Consider the following 17,294-nt stretch of genomic DNA (forward strand, 5'->3'; position numbering starts at 1 on the left):
TTAGGGGGTTTAGATTGCACAGTGAATATTGCACATTGTTCATGGGGGGGGGGGGTCTATGGGAGCGGGTGGCTGGTTGGTTACAACCAGTCTGGAACAGCCAGGCAGGAGAGGCAAGACCTACAACTATCTCTCCTCACACACTGGGGTGGGAAGGAGTTCTGTGTCGCTGAAGGAGCTGCTGCAGGTGCAGGGGTGGATTGTGTCCTGCGATGGGGGGTGGGCGGAGACGTTGTCCCATCTGCCTCTCTCCCACCACCTGCACTGAGTCGAGGGGGGCAACCCAGGACAGGAGCTGCCTTCTTGATCAGTTTGTCGGAGTCTCCTTCCTGTCGGTGCTGGAGGATGCTGCTGCCCCAGCCAGGACCCACTCCAAAGAAAATGGCTGATGCCAACAGGAGTTCAAAGAAGGTCCTCAAGGAAGCTCTCCCTGCCCACCCAAAAGACCTGGGAGTTTCCGGGAGCGCAGGATAGAGATGCTCTGGCTAAACAGTGGACGTTGAGATGAGATTGGTGCACCTGAAACATTCTAAGGACATAAGGAAACCCGTCGTTGCACCACACCTCTGTGTTCCTTGGCCCCCAGAACAGAGGGAAGAATGGCTTGTAACTGGCTAGGAGTTTGATGGCCCAACAGGGATAAAAAGCATTACTGCCTTCTTGTTCACATCACACGTTGTTTGAATGGTGCGTTTTGGAGTCCTTTCCATGGATGACTGCAGACACGTTTACATTAAAGGACAACATGCAAACGTAGTAATGCTTACTAATTTAACAAATAGTGGGAGATGATGTCACTACACAACCAAACTGTTCCATAATCCCTTGCCACCTTTGTTGGTGTGCCCATAGAAAACAACAGTGATCAGGCGCAAACATTTTGCTAATTACATGACTGGGGGACAACAAAAAAAGCAGCTGCAGGGCCCAAGTCAGGCTGCGATTCAAATTGAACGTCATTGAAACAACTGTTTTCATCTGGAAGAGCTTTGAACAGGAAGTTTAATCAGATCTCAAAATACAAGGGGAGGATGCCTAATCCGTCGGGTCTTCATCCGTTGCTTCTGTTCACAATGGCGCTAACACTCTCCAGCTCTGGGGTCCCCCTAGTAGTTTCGGATACTGGAGCCTCCAGTCTACCCACAGAGGTGAGCAGCCTCTCGTCACCCACAACAATCCACCCTGTGTGTCCATCCTTTTTCAAATGGACCGCTCAGTTATCCATCCGTCGGTGGGAGCCGATCCTTCTCATATCTTTCTCTCTCTGTCTTTTTCTGTTAACAACGATTTTCGTAGCTCTTCTTTTTTCTCCCACTATCTCTCTTCAGTTGAACCTGTTATGTTCTTTTGTATATTGTGTTTTTGTGTGTATGTCTTGTGTTGTCCAGCTGTCAAAGCGACGCGTGTTTTGATGTATGCTCGGTCTCCGCTTCTCTCTCTATAATCTTGTTTGTATCTATTCTCTGGCTCTCCTGCTGGATCAACAAATCCCAAACTCGTGGACAGTGGGATGTATTTTGTTGTTTTGTTTTTGTTCTTGTATTTGTTCTGTTGTCCACTCCCAGTTGTCTCCTGGCCACTCCCGACATGGTTGTGTATTGTTTCTTGTGTACCAGCTTTGAATATCAGCCGTTTGGTCCAGCACCCTTCTGCCTTTTACTACCGCTTGGGAAGGGTTGCCCTGGCCTACCTCTTTCCTGGATTGGACTGAACTACTTCTCTTGTTTCGACAGAACCGACCTGATCCCACGGGGCGTGGGTTACATCGCAAACACAAAACTTCTTGCACAAACTATTCATCTTTAAGTTTGCACCATGTACAGTTTTAGCTTTGTTTAGTCAAAAGCATACGTAAATTTTTTGGCAGACATTTGATGCTAATTGTCTATATAGCGTGTATATATTTGTTCATTTATAGTCTCATATATTTCTACATAATTTTACTATCTTTATTTTTGGACTTCTTATTGCTGCACTCTACGTATAGTTCTTTTGCGGCCACATACCATTCGCCCTATCTGCCTGCTGTGGTATTCTAATTTGGAATTTAGAAAGTTTACATCCATGATCTATATCTGGCTTCTACGCCCTTCGATCCGCAAGGGGACCTGTACCTCCCCTTGCCCCAGGCAGCTACGCTCTCGGGCTCTCCCGGCTGCTTACCGCTGCAATGGGCACCAACCCGGTCCACATCCGCGCCTCATCTGCTGGTTTCTCTCGTCAGTCAAGCGTTCCCTTAAATTGTTTGTACAGTTAGTACAAAAAGTGACGGTCGCCAAGGACTTCGTTAACCAGAAACCGCACAGTTCCCTACGCGGATTTAGTTCCTGTTCTTGATCCCGGTTTCATTGGCTATGCCTGGTAAAATTCAAGCGTATAACATTTACTATTACATATAAAACACTTCATGACCCCCAGCTTCACATTTCAGATCTTCATGTTACTCAGTTCACTCCTCGGCCAGCTTCGGCTCCTCAAATTTCGAAATTTTATCCATTCGCCGCTCGAACTGTAAAACCTTAAAGGTGAACCTTTGCTTGTTTTAGGGCCCCAGACTTTGTGGAATAGTTCTTTCCCCCCCTCAATCACTCAGATTCACTGAATCATGGACTGTTTTAATCATTGTCTCTTCTATATGGTCTTATATGTCTCTGTGTAGTTTCTCATCTCTGCGTTTCTCTTTTAATGTCAATCCTTTCCGGTCTTGTTTCCCTCCATCTATTCATTGTTTCTGGTATTTATGTGCCCTTACTGTATGTGATGGTTGCGTATGGTTAGATACTTATACTGGCACTAATTCATGATATTATAGACCGTGCTATGTGTTTTTATATTTTTATTTGTTGGTTCTGTGAATCACTCTGCTAACTTCGGCGTCATATATATTATAAAATTAAAGCGTTTACTTACTTACTTATAAAGATTACCTGCAGGCCAGCAACATGTGACGGATCTCAAGCAGAGGGACGGGGATGATGACAAAACGCACAAACGTAAAACAGTCACATGTGATTTCCAATCAACGAGGGAGGAACAGGGCGGGGACAGAAAACGGTGAAAGGGGTCAAGGAGTTCAGGATTCCATTTTGATTCCGGACAGAGCAGACAGGAGAACACAGAAGGCAGGAGCAGGTGAGTGTTTGGACTAAACACTTATTATGGGTGTTTTACTGTACAAGATGTCATACTGTGATACATTGGGGCTGAATAATACAGCATTCACGATAACAAGCCACAGATTTAACGAAAACTGACAAGAGATGGGTTCGTGCAGTAGTACTGCTAACACCTGTGTGTGTGTGTGTGGGTGTGTTGTCTACTGTGCTCTCAGTCTTGGGGTGTGACTTCTTGTACAGACTTGTTGTTCCTTATTGCTGGTGCCGAGCTGCATTGGTTGAATCCAAAGGATCAGTGATCACTGACAGCTGCTTCTCTATTTTATTTTGGACTGGTTGATCAATATTTGCCCCTTCAGGTAGCTCCACCTGACACAATCTTTTCCCGACGACGCACTTTTGTTTTTTTTTCCGCCATTTCTTGTGTGCTCGAGTTTAACAGTAATCCAGGTAAGCAGGTTATGACTGATTACAGGCCTCAGTTCAAACATCTGAATGTCACCAAACCTCACTCGTATTAAATGTACACATGTAGCTGCTGGTCTGCCATGAGTACTGGTATGTTCACACGTCCCTATTGCAGTTTCATGCTTACTTCCCGTGAACACACAGCAGTCGCCAACTGCCAGAGTCAGAATGCAGCAGCAGGCTCCCCTCAAAACACTCGGACGCAGGGAGCACTTCACTGCCACGCAGCGGCCGTTGGCCTCCACATCCATTACTGGGAACTCACTTAAGATTCTGTGTCAGTCTACTTTTAATCCCATACATGCCCTGGGCTCCACTTTACATCTCGACTTTGCCCCCCTCACTCTGCTCCGACAGCCCCCTCAGATCAGAGAATCAAATACTGGCTTGAAAGTTCCACCGCATCCAAACTTGTAAAACAAAAGGGGATCATTACTTTCTCTTTTTTAGCCTCCCAAAGCTGGTGCCGCAATCTTTGCCCCAGTATCAGGTCACTGGAGTTCAGTGGGCCCTCAGTTTAAAAAGTTTTAAAAACACACTTCGTACCAGGAACCCACTTCTTGTATATGTTTATTTTATATTTATCTGATTGCTTTTTTTATGTCTTTCTACTATTTTGGTTTAAACTAAATTCTATTTTATTTTTCTAGTATAACTTTTTTTTATGCTTTTTGCACCTGCTAAGAGAGGGGCACTGTAAAATGTCATTATTATTATTTTATTAGAAGCTTTAATTGGAAAGATTTTCTTTCAAATGCTAAAAACATCCCTTTAGCTGAGAATGGCATTATATCAGGTGGGTTTTCTGGGCTTCCATTCTGGTACTCTTGAGATTCTCATCTAACCATATAACCACAGAGTAACTTCTGAGTCCCCGTGTACCAACTGGTTGTTTATGGACACCTTGTAACTACTCAGGTTGGAGGTACGCTGTTATTTAGGTTTCTGGTGCTTCCTTAACAATTGGGATGTAACATTTTCCCTTCTTGCATTAATCTCAGCAGGAAAAATGTATTCGATTCATTTCAAAGGAGGGTATTTTCGAATGTGTCAAAGTTGAGCCGTCAATCGCCTTCCCCCAGAAACTGTTTCCATTCAGGTACCGTGAGCGGGAGAAAGCTGATGTCCTTCGTTTGTTTCTGGGCGACAGTTTAACTGTTCCACTGCCCAGTCACCTTCCAGGACACGCTGTTCTGGCTTTGTGAGAAGGCTCTGGAAACCTCACTGATAGTATGCTGAGGATCTTCAGCTTTTCACACGGTTTGTTCCCAAAGTTGGAAATCTTTTCTGAGACATGTCGCTCGGGCTGGTTTGGAAAGCTGCACTCAGTAAATTCTCTCCAGCTCTTCAATAGACCCACTGGGAATCCAGATTGGTTTGATCAGGTTCCTGGCATCCAGGCCTGGTAGTTTTTGCCGCTCGTACGTACGCAATGGAAGCCAGCAGAATGGGCTTTCAGGCAGGAGTTGCGGTCGGCAGCCAGGGGGGAATCCAACCTCAAAAGCATTGCCCATCCACTAACTCTTGACATCTTTTGGTGAGTATGATATGTGAAACAAAACTGGCCTATATTCTGTTCTTGTTAAACTGCTTTGGGGAGAGATATCAATGGATACTCATTGTACACAACTTGCAGAGGAGGGAGCTCATACACATGGAAGGCCATCTTGGAAAAAGCGAGCGAAAAGGGAAGAGGACAGGAGCAAGCTCCAGGAGTCCAGTTCTCTTCTATGAAGACCGTCGGACCGACCAAGGTGATCCACCAACTTTCAGGTAATGAAAAGTGGACCTCAGACGAAGTAAGAGAACAGACCACCTTGGGACTTCAGTTCTATATAAATTATCATCATTACCATTTTGATTGATTATATATTGGCCACATATGGGTTCATACTATGAGCACATCTAGTGTCATAGCGGGCTAACGCGCCGGGGACTTTTACCCTTACTTTATTTCATGTCTCAATGGCTGCTGTGAAACATTTGTACCTGTCTGATTACAATACTGGCAACACTCATTAATCACAGAAGGACAATAAGACCAGAAGAAGAATGTTTGAAGAAGACTGTCAATGGTGACAGGAGGAATAAAGTCCTTGTTTTGTCTGGTTAGATGTACAGTTTTAGTGTTGCGTCTTTCCAGGATAACAGTGAACTTTTGTTGGTGTGTGTCTTGTTTTGTTGTGTGTTTGGTGTCGTGTCATTTAAGGCTATTTTGTAATAAAAACTAGGCCTGCTTGATTTTTTCTGTTTATGGCGTGACAACACGAATCTTTTATGAGAGGGTCGAGACGGTTGACACCAAAAAACAATCTTTCACTTTTCTTTGGTATTGAATCTCAAGCAGCATTGTTATCACTGCACTCGACCACCCCCCTTGTTCCCGCTGCGATGGTTGGTGCAGCCAGGAGTTGTCTGAGTTACTTGAACACAAGATATTAGAAGCTGTATCATCAGAATCATGTTTAGATTGGTATTGGGAGTTGGGGTGTATCGTGTATGAATCATCAGTTCAGAAGAAGTGAAAACAGAGCGAACCAACAGCAATATGAATGAACATCATGTTGGTGTTCTTGGCAGCGATTTCAGTCCAACAGACGAGGGGAGCAGGAGTCTGCGCGTCCGCTGGTCTGTCTATAAGGGAGTGACTCGGGGGTTCAAGGTCTTTCCCTCCAACCTTCAGTACATCGGACCTGGGGGACCCCCTCAGACTCAAAGTAAGGAGAACTGAACAAAGTCATGTATATGGTCACTTCCCCTCCTGCTCATGGCATGGCTTCGTCAGTAATGGACCTAGACCCTCAGCACACAGGGGTAAGAGAACAACCAAGCCATCTTGGAAACAGGAGAAAGACGAGGACAGGAGCAAAAGTCCCAGGATCCAGTTCTCTGTCTATGGAAGAGTGACCGATCCAAAGGTGATCCACCAACTTCGAGTCAATGAAGTGGACCCTTCAAGCACACAGTGAAGAGACAACCCACCTGACCTTCGAGTTTATATCAATGTATCATCATGTACCATTTTATGATTATATTGGGCTGAATAATGGTTAAGGGTTATTATGGGTTATACTTAGACCTAGAGCTGATCTAGTTCGAGTAGGTAACCCTGAGGTTTACCCTACTAGATCCTTCATATTCTCAGATTCAATTCAGATTCTGACTTGTATTGGTCTTCAGTGGAGGAAATTTGTTTCACCAGTCTGTCAAAAAGCACCTTCAACATGAAACACAAACTCTAGCACACAGTACACATATACCAGACATATACACATATCTACACATGTAACCTCTTGCTAATTTCGTCTGTGAGTTTTCTAACGCTCCCTTATAGCAAGGGCAGTGGCGAACGTGGTTGAGCACTACAGCTGGGCCTTCACCTCAGCCATCACCGCCGAGAAAAGAAATCATCACGGAAAAAAGCAACAGTACGATGAATTGAAAGGGTTTAACAAGTGCAATCCTTTAATTAACGATGACAATGATGTGAACAAATAGACCATAACGTCAATAACATTCTCCGCAACAAGAAACATTCTCAACATTAACTTCAGAAAACTGGAGACCATTTAGGCTACATAGTAGAAATTAAATAAACATACTCTAAAGCCAAAATCTGGAAATATAAAATTAGGTCACCCAGAATGTCACCCCGTGACGCTGCTGACACAGACACCGAGCTCATTTCATTACCATGGATATCACTATGAAATCACCGCGCATTACAAATCATTCACACATTGACAAATAAATTCATGAGCATCATCAATCTACAATACAATTTCTAAAGCACAATACGCCAAAAGTTACACAAAGCTGGTAATACAAAGACTATTTTTTAAAGTTGCAATGAAGTGCAAATGCCTCTCCATGCGCAATTACGCATGGCGCAATGAATACCTATGTCAAATAAATTGAAGTCACAATTTTTATTTATAGGTTCTACTATACCTCCTTAATTCTCCACAGGGAAAGGGACAGACAAGTGAGCATGGGGGGAATAAAAACCCTCTGAAAACAAAAATCCAACCACACACTTCTGATACGTTTGATACATTGATTGATTGATACATATTGAATTAAAGGCAATTTGCGCTGGGACAACCTCCGCAATAAATACAAATTCATGAATGTCCACTTGGCCAGTAATCTTAATCCCTTGAAATAATAATCAAGGTGGCTTATAACATAGGCCTACCTTACATGAAAACAAAGTCCATTCGTCGGTCTTTCTTTGTGAAGTGGGCGATGGCGGCGTCATAAAGTTTGTCCTTTGATTTGAGCTCCAAAAGAAGTCCTTTCTCTATGGACATCAGTGCCAGCACCAGGCAGGTGAGGTGATACAGCTGCGTGCGCATGCTCGTCATCATCGCTCTTTAAGAGTCAGAAAGTGCAGCATCGTCTATAGGCTCCTTGCCTCAAAGTTTGCCATGTTGTACATGACCGTCAGTTCAGTCTTGAGCCTGGGGAGGTCAAAATGCACAGGCGCTGCTCATCTAGCTGAAGATCAACTCTTGTGTCCCCAAAAGTTTTCAAACTGGCCGTCGCTTGCAGGTGTGCCGCAGAATGTTGATGTTGGTGGGCTGACTTTGTCAGATTTGTAAGGCTGACAAATCCGCCGCCATACACCAGTTGTAAAAAGTAAACAATTCCAGCAGTACAGCCTGTTTTCTTACAGCCCGTCATCCATGGATATTGCCGATAATTTTCGGTCTTCAAATGCCTTTCCACTTTCTTAACCTTTTCTTTTAATTCCAGTTCTGGAGTTGGTCTTCCATTTTTTATTATTTGAAGTTTTTCTGTGAAAGGCCGCCTTGAAAAAGGCGATGCTAGCCACAACGTCACTCTCGTCTTCCGCCATTTAACTCTGTCTCTCAACCGCTCTCACCACTCTGCACAGATTCCGATGTTCGGACTTCATGAAGGCCTACGATCTTTTGTTTTTTTCCCGCCCACTTGAAATCAAACCGTGATTGGTCAATTTGCCCGTCACTCTCCACACCAAAACACATAGCTTGGCCTTCCCCGGGAATCGTGAAAGCCGTTAAGCCAATTAATGAGCCAAGCTAACGGCCTAATAGAGACAGACAATTCGATTGCGATAACATGTTTCAAGACTATGAAACTTGACCGCAGTAAGCGTTAACTTTTAGAACATAGATGAGGGGAGAAAAATTTGTGCTGAGTTAAATGTTATTGATTAATTAAATGAGCATAGAAATGAAAAATTAAAAAAATATTATTTTTTATTGATACTTTATATTATTATTATTAGGTATGATATTTATCCTATGGCTATTGGGTATGTAAAGGTGTTAGTGGAGGTTAAGAAACTGTATCCTGTTGGTGCACGGCGGAGAGGAGAGCGATACCTACAGTACCAGTGTCCCAATGATACTACAGTACAAGCATAAGCAGTAGTTTGTTTGACTGGAGAGAGTCCTTAGCTTACGTTATGAAGAAAAAGTCTTGGTGACAGCGTCTGTGGATGTTGTGATGTTGGTGATCAAAACTCAGTTTATTGTCCATAGTGCATGCCAAGGTACCTGAAGCTGTCAACAATCACTCGGTTGGCTTTTATGGAGATTGGGCATGATTTGTTGGTCTTCTGGTATGGAGTTTTACTTCTTTCTCTTCGAGTTGAGTCCTTTTCTTTTTGTGACGTGAGGAGAAGGCCGACTGTCTTGGTCGGGACGTCTTTACCACCATTGGGTGAAGTGGGCAATGAATTGGTGATATGCTGTAACTGATTCGGTGTTAGAGAGGAGGGCGAGTATGGCTGTGTCATCTGAGTATTTGAAGTATTTTGTAATGGGAGAGGGGCTAAGGCAGTCATTGGTGTACAGAGTGTAGAGAAAGGGGCTGAGGACGCAGCCTTGGGGGGCTCCAGTGTTGACAGTAATGGTGGTGGATGTGGTGCTTCCCATTCCAGGCTACCGAAGATGTTATAAATTTAATCTCTTTACCTCCTCTAGAAACAGGATTGGAAACAGATAATCCACATTTATGGGCTTCAGGAGATGGAAACATTCTGTCAAATTGTGTTTAGGTGCAGTAGGACGGTTCTTGATTCAGAGATTGGTGACCCCTTCCTATAACTGAAACCTCGTGCACTCACCACGGATCATCTCAGGGGCCATCCAGTAGGGGTTTCCTACTACGGTGTACCGCTTTCTTCGGTCAGGCCTGCGGAGCTCTGACAGTGTCCCCTTTGTGGGCCGTTCCAGAGAGGAGGTCCTCCCCTGATTCCTCTCCTCCGTCACTAGCCTGGCCAGTCCAAAATCTGCCACCACCACAGACTGGTTCTAACAAAGGAGAGAGACAGAGAAAGAAAATTTAATGAAGGAGTTATGCTTTGTTGTTTTTAAATGTTGTTTTGGTCTGTTGTATAAAGTGCTATGTGTAGCCACCCTAGTTTCTCCTCCACGATTGGAAGGCATTCTGTATTCAGTTCTGCAACTTCACCGCTAGATGTACTAAATATTACACACTGTTCCTAGTTAAAACTATGTTGTTAGTAGAGTTTGACAATCAGTTTTTCTACAAAGTTTTAAGACTGGCAATAGCTGGAAGACGGCCTTATTTATGAAGAGAATTATTTTTACAAACAAAAGTTATATGTAGGTTTAATAAGTCAAATAGGTCAGATAGGTTACATAATTGCTTGTTAGCTATATGACGATGTGTTTTGTAAAATAGTCTTTGCTTGTTAAAAAGAACACATAAAAGATTTTATAGACTTGGCTTATTTCACTAACTTGGAATTGGATCCAAAATAGAGTTATAGTTATCAAAACCTTCCCCTTGTCTTGTTTGTTCACACTAATTCCTTACATTTCTGAAACTTAATAAAGTAATCAAACTGTTAGTGTCACACTGCAGCACAGTGGGGAAATTGTAATGTTTTGCTTTGTTTGTGTATTATGCAGTGAAGATGTTTGTTGATGTGTGTGAACCATTTGTTTACCTCTCTGACAAGGCAGTTGTGTGAATTCAGATCTCGGTGGATAACGTTCATGGAGTGTAGATAGGCCTTAGAAGGAGAGACGTTATTTACATTATGGAAAGTTGGAACCAGATTAAGGTATGATTTAAACCTTTTACTTGTTGAATATTGAGCAGAAAGACTCACCATTCCAGCTGCAATGTCTTTGGCATAACCCACTCTTATACTCCAGGGAAAATCCTTGTCCTACAACAACAAGAAAGTGACCAACATACCCTTGATGGTACTCATGGAGAAACAGAAAAAAATAATTTTAACTTACCATTTTTACGATGGTCTCTCGGAGAGTTCCTCCCTGGATGTACTCAGACACAAAGTTTATTCGTTTGTCTTTATAAAACAGTCCAATGAACTTTAAAACATTGGGGTGGTCCAGACAGCGCATCACCTTCACCTGTACAAATTGAGAGAAATTGTGGTTAACGCTCATAATGGTGTTAGATGGAGCATTCCTGATAAAATCCAGCTTTCATACTAACTTAATTAATGACACACCTCTTCATTAACTTTGAGCCCTTAGATTTAATATGTACTATGGCCTTTGTATCCCTAAATAAAGTGACAACCAGCGGGGTTGGTTGAGGTTATCTTGCTTACTTATTAACTCATGAGGCCTTTCTTGCTTTGATGACCACTTACCTCCTTCAAGAAAGTCTTTTGTGTCTCTTCGTCAAACCTTATCAGCTCTTTCATCACCATCACTTCTCCTGTCTCTTGATGTGTTACCTTGACAGTAACAGGTTGATTAGATTAGATTAGAATCAACGAACCGACAACCAAGTCAAGCCATAATAATGACAGGCACAAAGTGAAAGTGAGGAAAAAAATGAACTGCGGTACCTTGACAGCCTGTCCAAAGAAGCCCTTTCCGAGCACTTCTCCGTGGATGAGGTCTGAAGGTCTGAAGATGCGATGGGTCCGATCTCCAGAGTCCACACGAAGAGACCCTGAGCGAACCATGTCTCTCCTTTGAGATAAAAGTGACAGTGCTCCAGGGGACAGAGGACACTTATCTATACTACAGCTGCGCCTGTGAAAGAAAAAGAAAGACTTAGACAAAGACAAATAGGGGAATAATGATCAAAGTAAGCCGAGAGACAGCACTTACAGAATGTGTCTGGATCGCATTCCCGTGGTTCCTTGGTGCTGAGGTGGGGAGAGGCTCAACCTGATTGGTTCCGCTGTCTCCTCTCCTGGACTTGGCTCTTCCTCCAGACTTGGTAGTTTGTGGGTTGACGCAGGGACACAGGGGTCAGGACAGCTGAGGTCATCCTGGGGATTGTTAGAGCGAGGGAGGTCATCTGGAGACTGCGGGTTGTGTTCAATGGTCAGCTGCAGTGGTCTGCTTGTGTCCTGGATCACACGGTTTATCTAGAGGAAAGGATACAGTGATAACCTTTGGTGACTGTATGCCAGGAAGTTACGTCTCATTTAGTTATGATGTTATGCTGAATCGGTGGGATGTTCGAGGCCTACCTCCTCTGGGGAAATGTTGCGGATAGGGATGCCGTTGACCTCCAGTACTCGGTCACCAGTGTGTACAGAGGGAAGCAGGTCAGGGTTGAGGACAGATGAGTCTAACCTGAGGGAAAATGGCATTGAGTGAATGGGCGCAGGAAAAATTGGTTAAGACTAAAATCGAGAAAGGGGTTCTTGGATCAGTTTTTGGGTTGAGTTGGAGTTCAGCACTCATGCCTAACATTCAGAGACTCACCCTTTCACAGTAACAAGAGGGCCTTTCTCTTGGCTGAGGTCAGTGGCTACAGTCAGACCCCGTTGGCCACCTGTGTGGGGAGGGAAAGACACTAGCGCCACCATGTGAGGTCTCTTGGTGAGGGGAGAAGCTGACGTCACAGTTGATCCTACACCCTGACAGAAACAGTGGCCACTGCAGAATCAAGAAGAACTAAAAATTATACTTTTTCCATTTCACTCCCTTATTTCGACTTAGAAAATTGTTAGCTTTCCACAAGCAGGTATTTAGATGACTTGCCTAATTTTTGTGCTTTCAGTTTCAAACTTACCAGTAGAGTTTGGTGCGTTCGACCAGCGTGTAAGTGTCTCCATCTCCAATGAACGTTTCACAGTTCATACAAGTGAAGCATTCAGGGTGGTACTTCTGCTCTCCAGCAACCTGTTCATACAGGGAGGAAGTGTGATAAAACACAAAGCAGAGGCCCAGGGAATAATATTGGTTTTTACCCCCACATTGGTGGGGTCAAACTTTAGGGGCTAAATGCAGCTCTCAATTTTATCTTTCTGTGCATTCCTGCATCAAGGCCTTGTAGTGTCAGGATGTTTTCAGAGGATATCCTTTGATTTGAGAGTTAAATGAAAAAAAGAATTTACTTTCATACCAGAAAGAAACCAAGAGGCAGGAAGGCCTTTAATGTCTGAACAGGCCTAGTTGTTGTAGCATGCTGAGATTTGGTATTTCTTATTGCGATATTTGATCTAGCAGAGGTTATGGCCATAATTATGTCTGTTAATATTACATAATGTACATATTCGATATTTGAATGGCCACTAATCAGACTGAACAAATAGTGTCTTAAATGATCAATAAAGCAGCTATTTTTAAAACCAGCTCACTAAATATCAATCGATTTGTTACTGGCTGTGTTCAAAATGTTTTGGCGTGAGCTAGCAGAAAAACAGGAGGATTATCTGCTGGCGACTGGCTCAGGACTATTTGTTGGGTCTTTAACTGTGATGTTGTGAAATGAAATGTTATTCAGCATCACAAATTAAGACCAGAAGAGAAGAGCTGATCAGGAAATTAGGCAACGTACGGTAAAGTATGTGGCCTGCACAAGCAAGAAGTGTTTGTTAAGGAACAGTTTTACCCTATTACAGTATTTCAGGGAAGTGACATATAGTGAAAGTATAATCGAAATAACACACAATGAATTTGTGTTTTTTATTACTTTGTGGTACCAAGAGACCTGCAGCTCTGAAGTTGCATGCAGCTCTTTAGCCCCTCGTGGCTCCCTGTGGCTTTGACAAATAATGATATGATTCTTACATTCTCCAGTTTTAAAAATATGTAGCTATTACACACAGAATAAAACATCAGCTGATAACAATGTCAACTTTTCCTCGTTATTTTGCTGAACCTCATTAGGTACTAGCTACCAATCTTAAATCTCCCTAGCCAGGCTATAAAAAGAAATGAAGGAAAGAGAATTTAATAGTGCGTGGACGGATTTGTTTGCTTTCACCTACGCTTCTGGCTTACCGGTATGCTTGATCTGCCCTGACAATCAACATTATGTGGCTCCAGACAGATTTCTTTCTTTAGATAGTAAAAGTTGCTGACCCCTGTATAGCATTTTATTTATTAAAAAAATCTGTGCGATTATTTCAGAATATGAATGAAGTCTTATTAACTAAATTAAGATATTCACCCTATTGTACAGCCCTATTTCTAGGTGTCTTGGTTTGACAGATTTTGTCTCATTTTCAGTGATTATGATGTTACCATAATGAGTCCTGTTGTGATGGTCTCCCTGCATCCGTGGCAGTGCTCTCCGTAACGGGCCCAGTAGTGCTTCTTACAGTAGAGCTGCCCCTCTCGCTCATAGTACCAGTGAGACAGAATGCAGCCGCATTCACAACACCTAAAGAGAAAAGCAAGGAACGAGAGGGACAGTGAAACAATGAGATGGCACGAAGATGAAACAAGAGAAGATGAAGATTTAGATTTAGGCTGTAAGACATAGACACTTCAGTGATCCGGTCGCACAGAGTAACGTGAGCCTGATCAGTGATGGAACACACGAGGAAAGTTGACCTGCTGGATCGTCACATGCAGGATCAGGTAGATCACTTCCAGGTCAGTCGGACCATGAATTTTCAGTTAACCTATTTTTTTATTCTGCTATGTCACTGATACTGATACTCCTTTCCACTCTTAACATGTTTGACCCTGCGTGATGCTTTTATTAGACATATAGTTAAGGGCTGAGACATCAAGCTGCTGGTGTTTCTCCAGCAAACGCCTGGAAGAAATATAGTTATCTTCACTGCAGGGATGGTGTTGAATTGATGCATTATAGATACTGAACTGCTGATGTCACCGTAACTGAGAGGGCATTTCTTCTTCTTTTCCTCACAAAAGGACTACTCATGTAGGGTCACTGGTTAGTCACATGTCTTCACGAAAACACTGTAATTTAATTTTAAGTGGCCACACCTACTCAAAGATGGCAAAAAGGAACTTAACAAAACATTATGACAGTTAACTTTTAAAAAAACACTAGTTACTCATGAACATGTTCACTTTCAGTCCTTTGAAAACTCAGAAACTCTCTGTCTCTGGCATCCTGGCTTCAAACGAATGTAGAATAATACCTATGTACAACAAAAAAAACCTGCTTCCTTATCTCTCGGACACTACAACCGGAGTGGGAGTGGACTTCCTGGACAGAGTACAGCACCATGTTTCCTCTCAACTGTAAATGTCATGCTGTTCATACAATAGGGAATGAAAAGGTTGCCTTACTATTGAGAATGAAGCAGTTGTGGAGGGAAAGACTCAACTTTCCTCCAGTGTAAGATACGGTTAAAGACAGCATTTGATGGTAACCAGTCATATTCATTTTGTTTATTAAAAGCTTTTTACTGATTACATTAGGAAAACAGTTAATCATGTGCAGTCTTAAATATTGTAAAACAACTTTAAGTGATAATAAGCATGATGAATTATACCTATATATAATTTACTGTGTCACTTATTGTGTGATTTTTCATGCAAATACTAAATAGGATCACTTTTTATGTAATTTCTGTAAAAATAACAGCAATATGGTCATCTTGATAGATACCGTAGCTGTAATAATGAACTTCAGGTTCACTGCAGCTCGTATGCAGTAAGACGTAAGTAAGTACAGTTACTAACTAAATCCTACAGATACTGTGTTGGAGCACTATGGGAAGTTTTGTTAGAGATCTATCCTAGTCATTCTTTACTGAGGAAATAATTAAGTAATAAAACCATCAGACAGCTGCAGGTTTATTTTAGACCTCCTGTCTTTGTTATTGTGCTGCTGGCAACGGATGTGGAACCTTCCAGCTTCACATCTGCGATTCCACCTAAACATCTGGTCATGAGAAAACCCTGGAATCAGCCCAAACACACATATCCAGAGAATTTATCCTCACTCTGTTTACTACTGCCGTCCGTCTCCTCACATTTCTCTTATTTCTCCACCTTAAAGTATTCCCCCTCATCTGGCTCGTGCTGCACCCTTTACTCTTGTGTTAAGCAATTTATAAACCTCTCTGCTTTAATATCTGTTCCTGGGCTGTGAACACACCAGGACCTGCTGTACAAAACACAAACATGTTATGATCAACGTAGGTCAAATGTTAATAAACGGATGACGTATCCTCCTGCCATGGTTTCCTTCCCAATCTGTCTGTGTCGCCCTGCTGGATGTCCTTTAAAAAACAGTAGTTCTTAAAAGGAAACATTTGTTTTTGATCTAATTATACAGTGTTTGGTGTAACAGGGATGTTGTCTGAATGGTGTTATGTAGTGCGCATGTGTAGTTTGCTCTGTGTGTATGTTTTGATATAGACTGAGGAAGAGTAGTTGTTGATGGGGTGAAACAATTAAAGCAAACAAAAAAAACATTAGTTATGGATGGTACTGTAGGCTGCTTGGATACTTGACAAGGCAATACTAGTAGAAAGAGCATAGAATAGTCATGTATGTGTTTATCACAACAGAGTTCTGTTTGAGGAAGTATTGCAGATGTTGACCTACAATTTCTCTCTCTCACTTTCGTTCACTCTTTCAAAACTCCTCCTTTTCTTTTGTCACCAATTTCACCAATAACAGTAAGTCCTTACCGTCCTTTCATTCCTCTGCGAAACCTCTGGTCCCGTCGTGACATTCTGCCCTCTCAGTTCACCGACAGACAGCTGTCACTCAGAAATAATCCACCCAGTTTAGAAAGGAGCTTGTTAGCTGCATGTGTTCACGAGCGGATCCTAATGTATCCTGCTACGACTGTTAGCAGGCGTTGTCCTTTTTACTCTCTCTCTCTCTCTCTCGCTGTGCACTCAGAGGTTTCCTGTGCGTATGAGTTCCCTCTCTAATGTGCGGACTAGCTGTGTGAGAAAAAAACTGACCCACTGACACCAGCTGGCCAGTCTCCCTCTGCTGACTGCCGAGAAACAGACCTATCCCAGTATAGAAGTTCTGCTCCACTGTCCCTCTCCTGTTACTTTCAGTATGTAGACCTCTGCAAGATACAGTTACACTCCTCTGCAGAGTCCACCTAGTGTAGGAGAGTTAAGCTCACAGTGTCTAAAATGTGGAGCTACTTTATACAAGTTAAGATGTGTGTGTTGTTATTCTCAGGAGCGGTGTGTGAGAGAGAGTTTTGAAATGAGCTCTGTTCCCTTCAGCACGGGCATAATCTCTTTATGAATGCCCCAATTACTGCACTGTCCTGACCTCGCAAGTAAAGCAGTCTATTCATACACACAACGAACAAAGAGGGAGAATTCACTAAAAGAATGGNNATTTAGGAGAAGAAAACCATCGACACTGTTCATTATGAAGTTTAAATATGTTTAGAATATCCATGTGAGTGCGGCTCTGCTGCTTTTTATTGTGTTTGTAAGAAAAAGACACTAGAGTAATGAACCAAATCAGTTGAGGCCAGGGATTTCTTAAAGGGTATGTATTGCTT

At 42.7% G+C, this 17,294-nt stretch overlaps 1 protein-coding gene and 1 long non-coding RNA gene across 3 annotated transcripts in view; one reads left to right on the forward strand and one right to left on the reverse strand.

Annotated features, from left to right (window-relative positions):
* The window catches only part of LOC118331219 (LIM domain kinase 1-like), a gene marked incomplete in the record, with an annotated part of 34,038 nt that extends 17,380 nt beyond the window's left edge, over nucleotides 1-16,658 (reverse strand). Inside the window, 12 exon segments of the mRNA XM_035666019.1 lie at nucleotides 9,703-9,889; nucleotides 10,552-10,617; nucleotides 10,717-10,776; nucleotides 10,853-10,984; nucleotides 11,230-11,316; nucleotides 11,431-11,620; nucleotides 11,699-11,961; nucleotides 12,067-12,172; nucleotides 12,305-12,478; nucleotides 12,615-12,724; nucleotides 14,072-14,210; nucleotides 16,447-16,658. Coding sequence (XP_035521912.1) covers nucleotides 9,703-9,889; nucleotides 10,552-10,617; nucleotides 10,717-10,776; nucleotides 10,853-10,984; nucleotides 11,230-11,316; nucleotides 11,431-11,620; nucleotides 11,699-11,961; nucleotides 12,067-12,172; nucleotides 12,305-12,478; nucleotides 12,615-12,724; nucleotides 14,072-14,210; nucleotides 16,447-16,490 — 1,558 coding nt within the window.
* The window catches only part of LOC118331221, a 42,605-nt gene that overhangs the window by 19,744 nt on the left and 5,567 nt on the right, over nucleotides 1-17,294 (forward strand). The gene's annotated exons all lie outside the window — the stretch shown is intronic.

This window comes from Morone saxatilis, unplaced genomic scaffold (assembly GCF_004916995.1).
Source record: "Morone saxatilis isolate NCDOM2014 unplaced genomic scaffold, NCSU_SB_2.0 Contig20, whole genome shotgun sequence".
Taxonomy (NCBI): Eukaryota; Metazoa; Chordata; class Actinopteri; family Moronidae; genus Morone; species Morone saxatilis.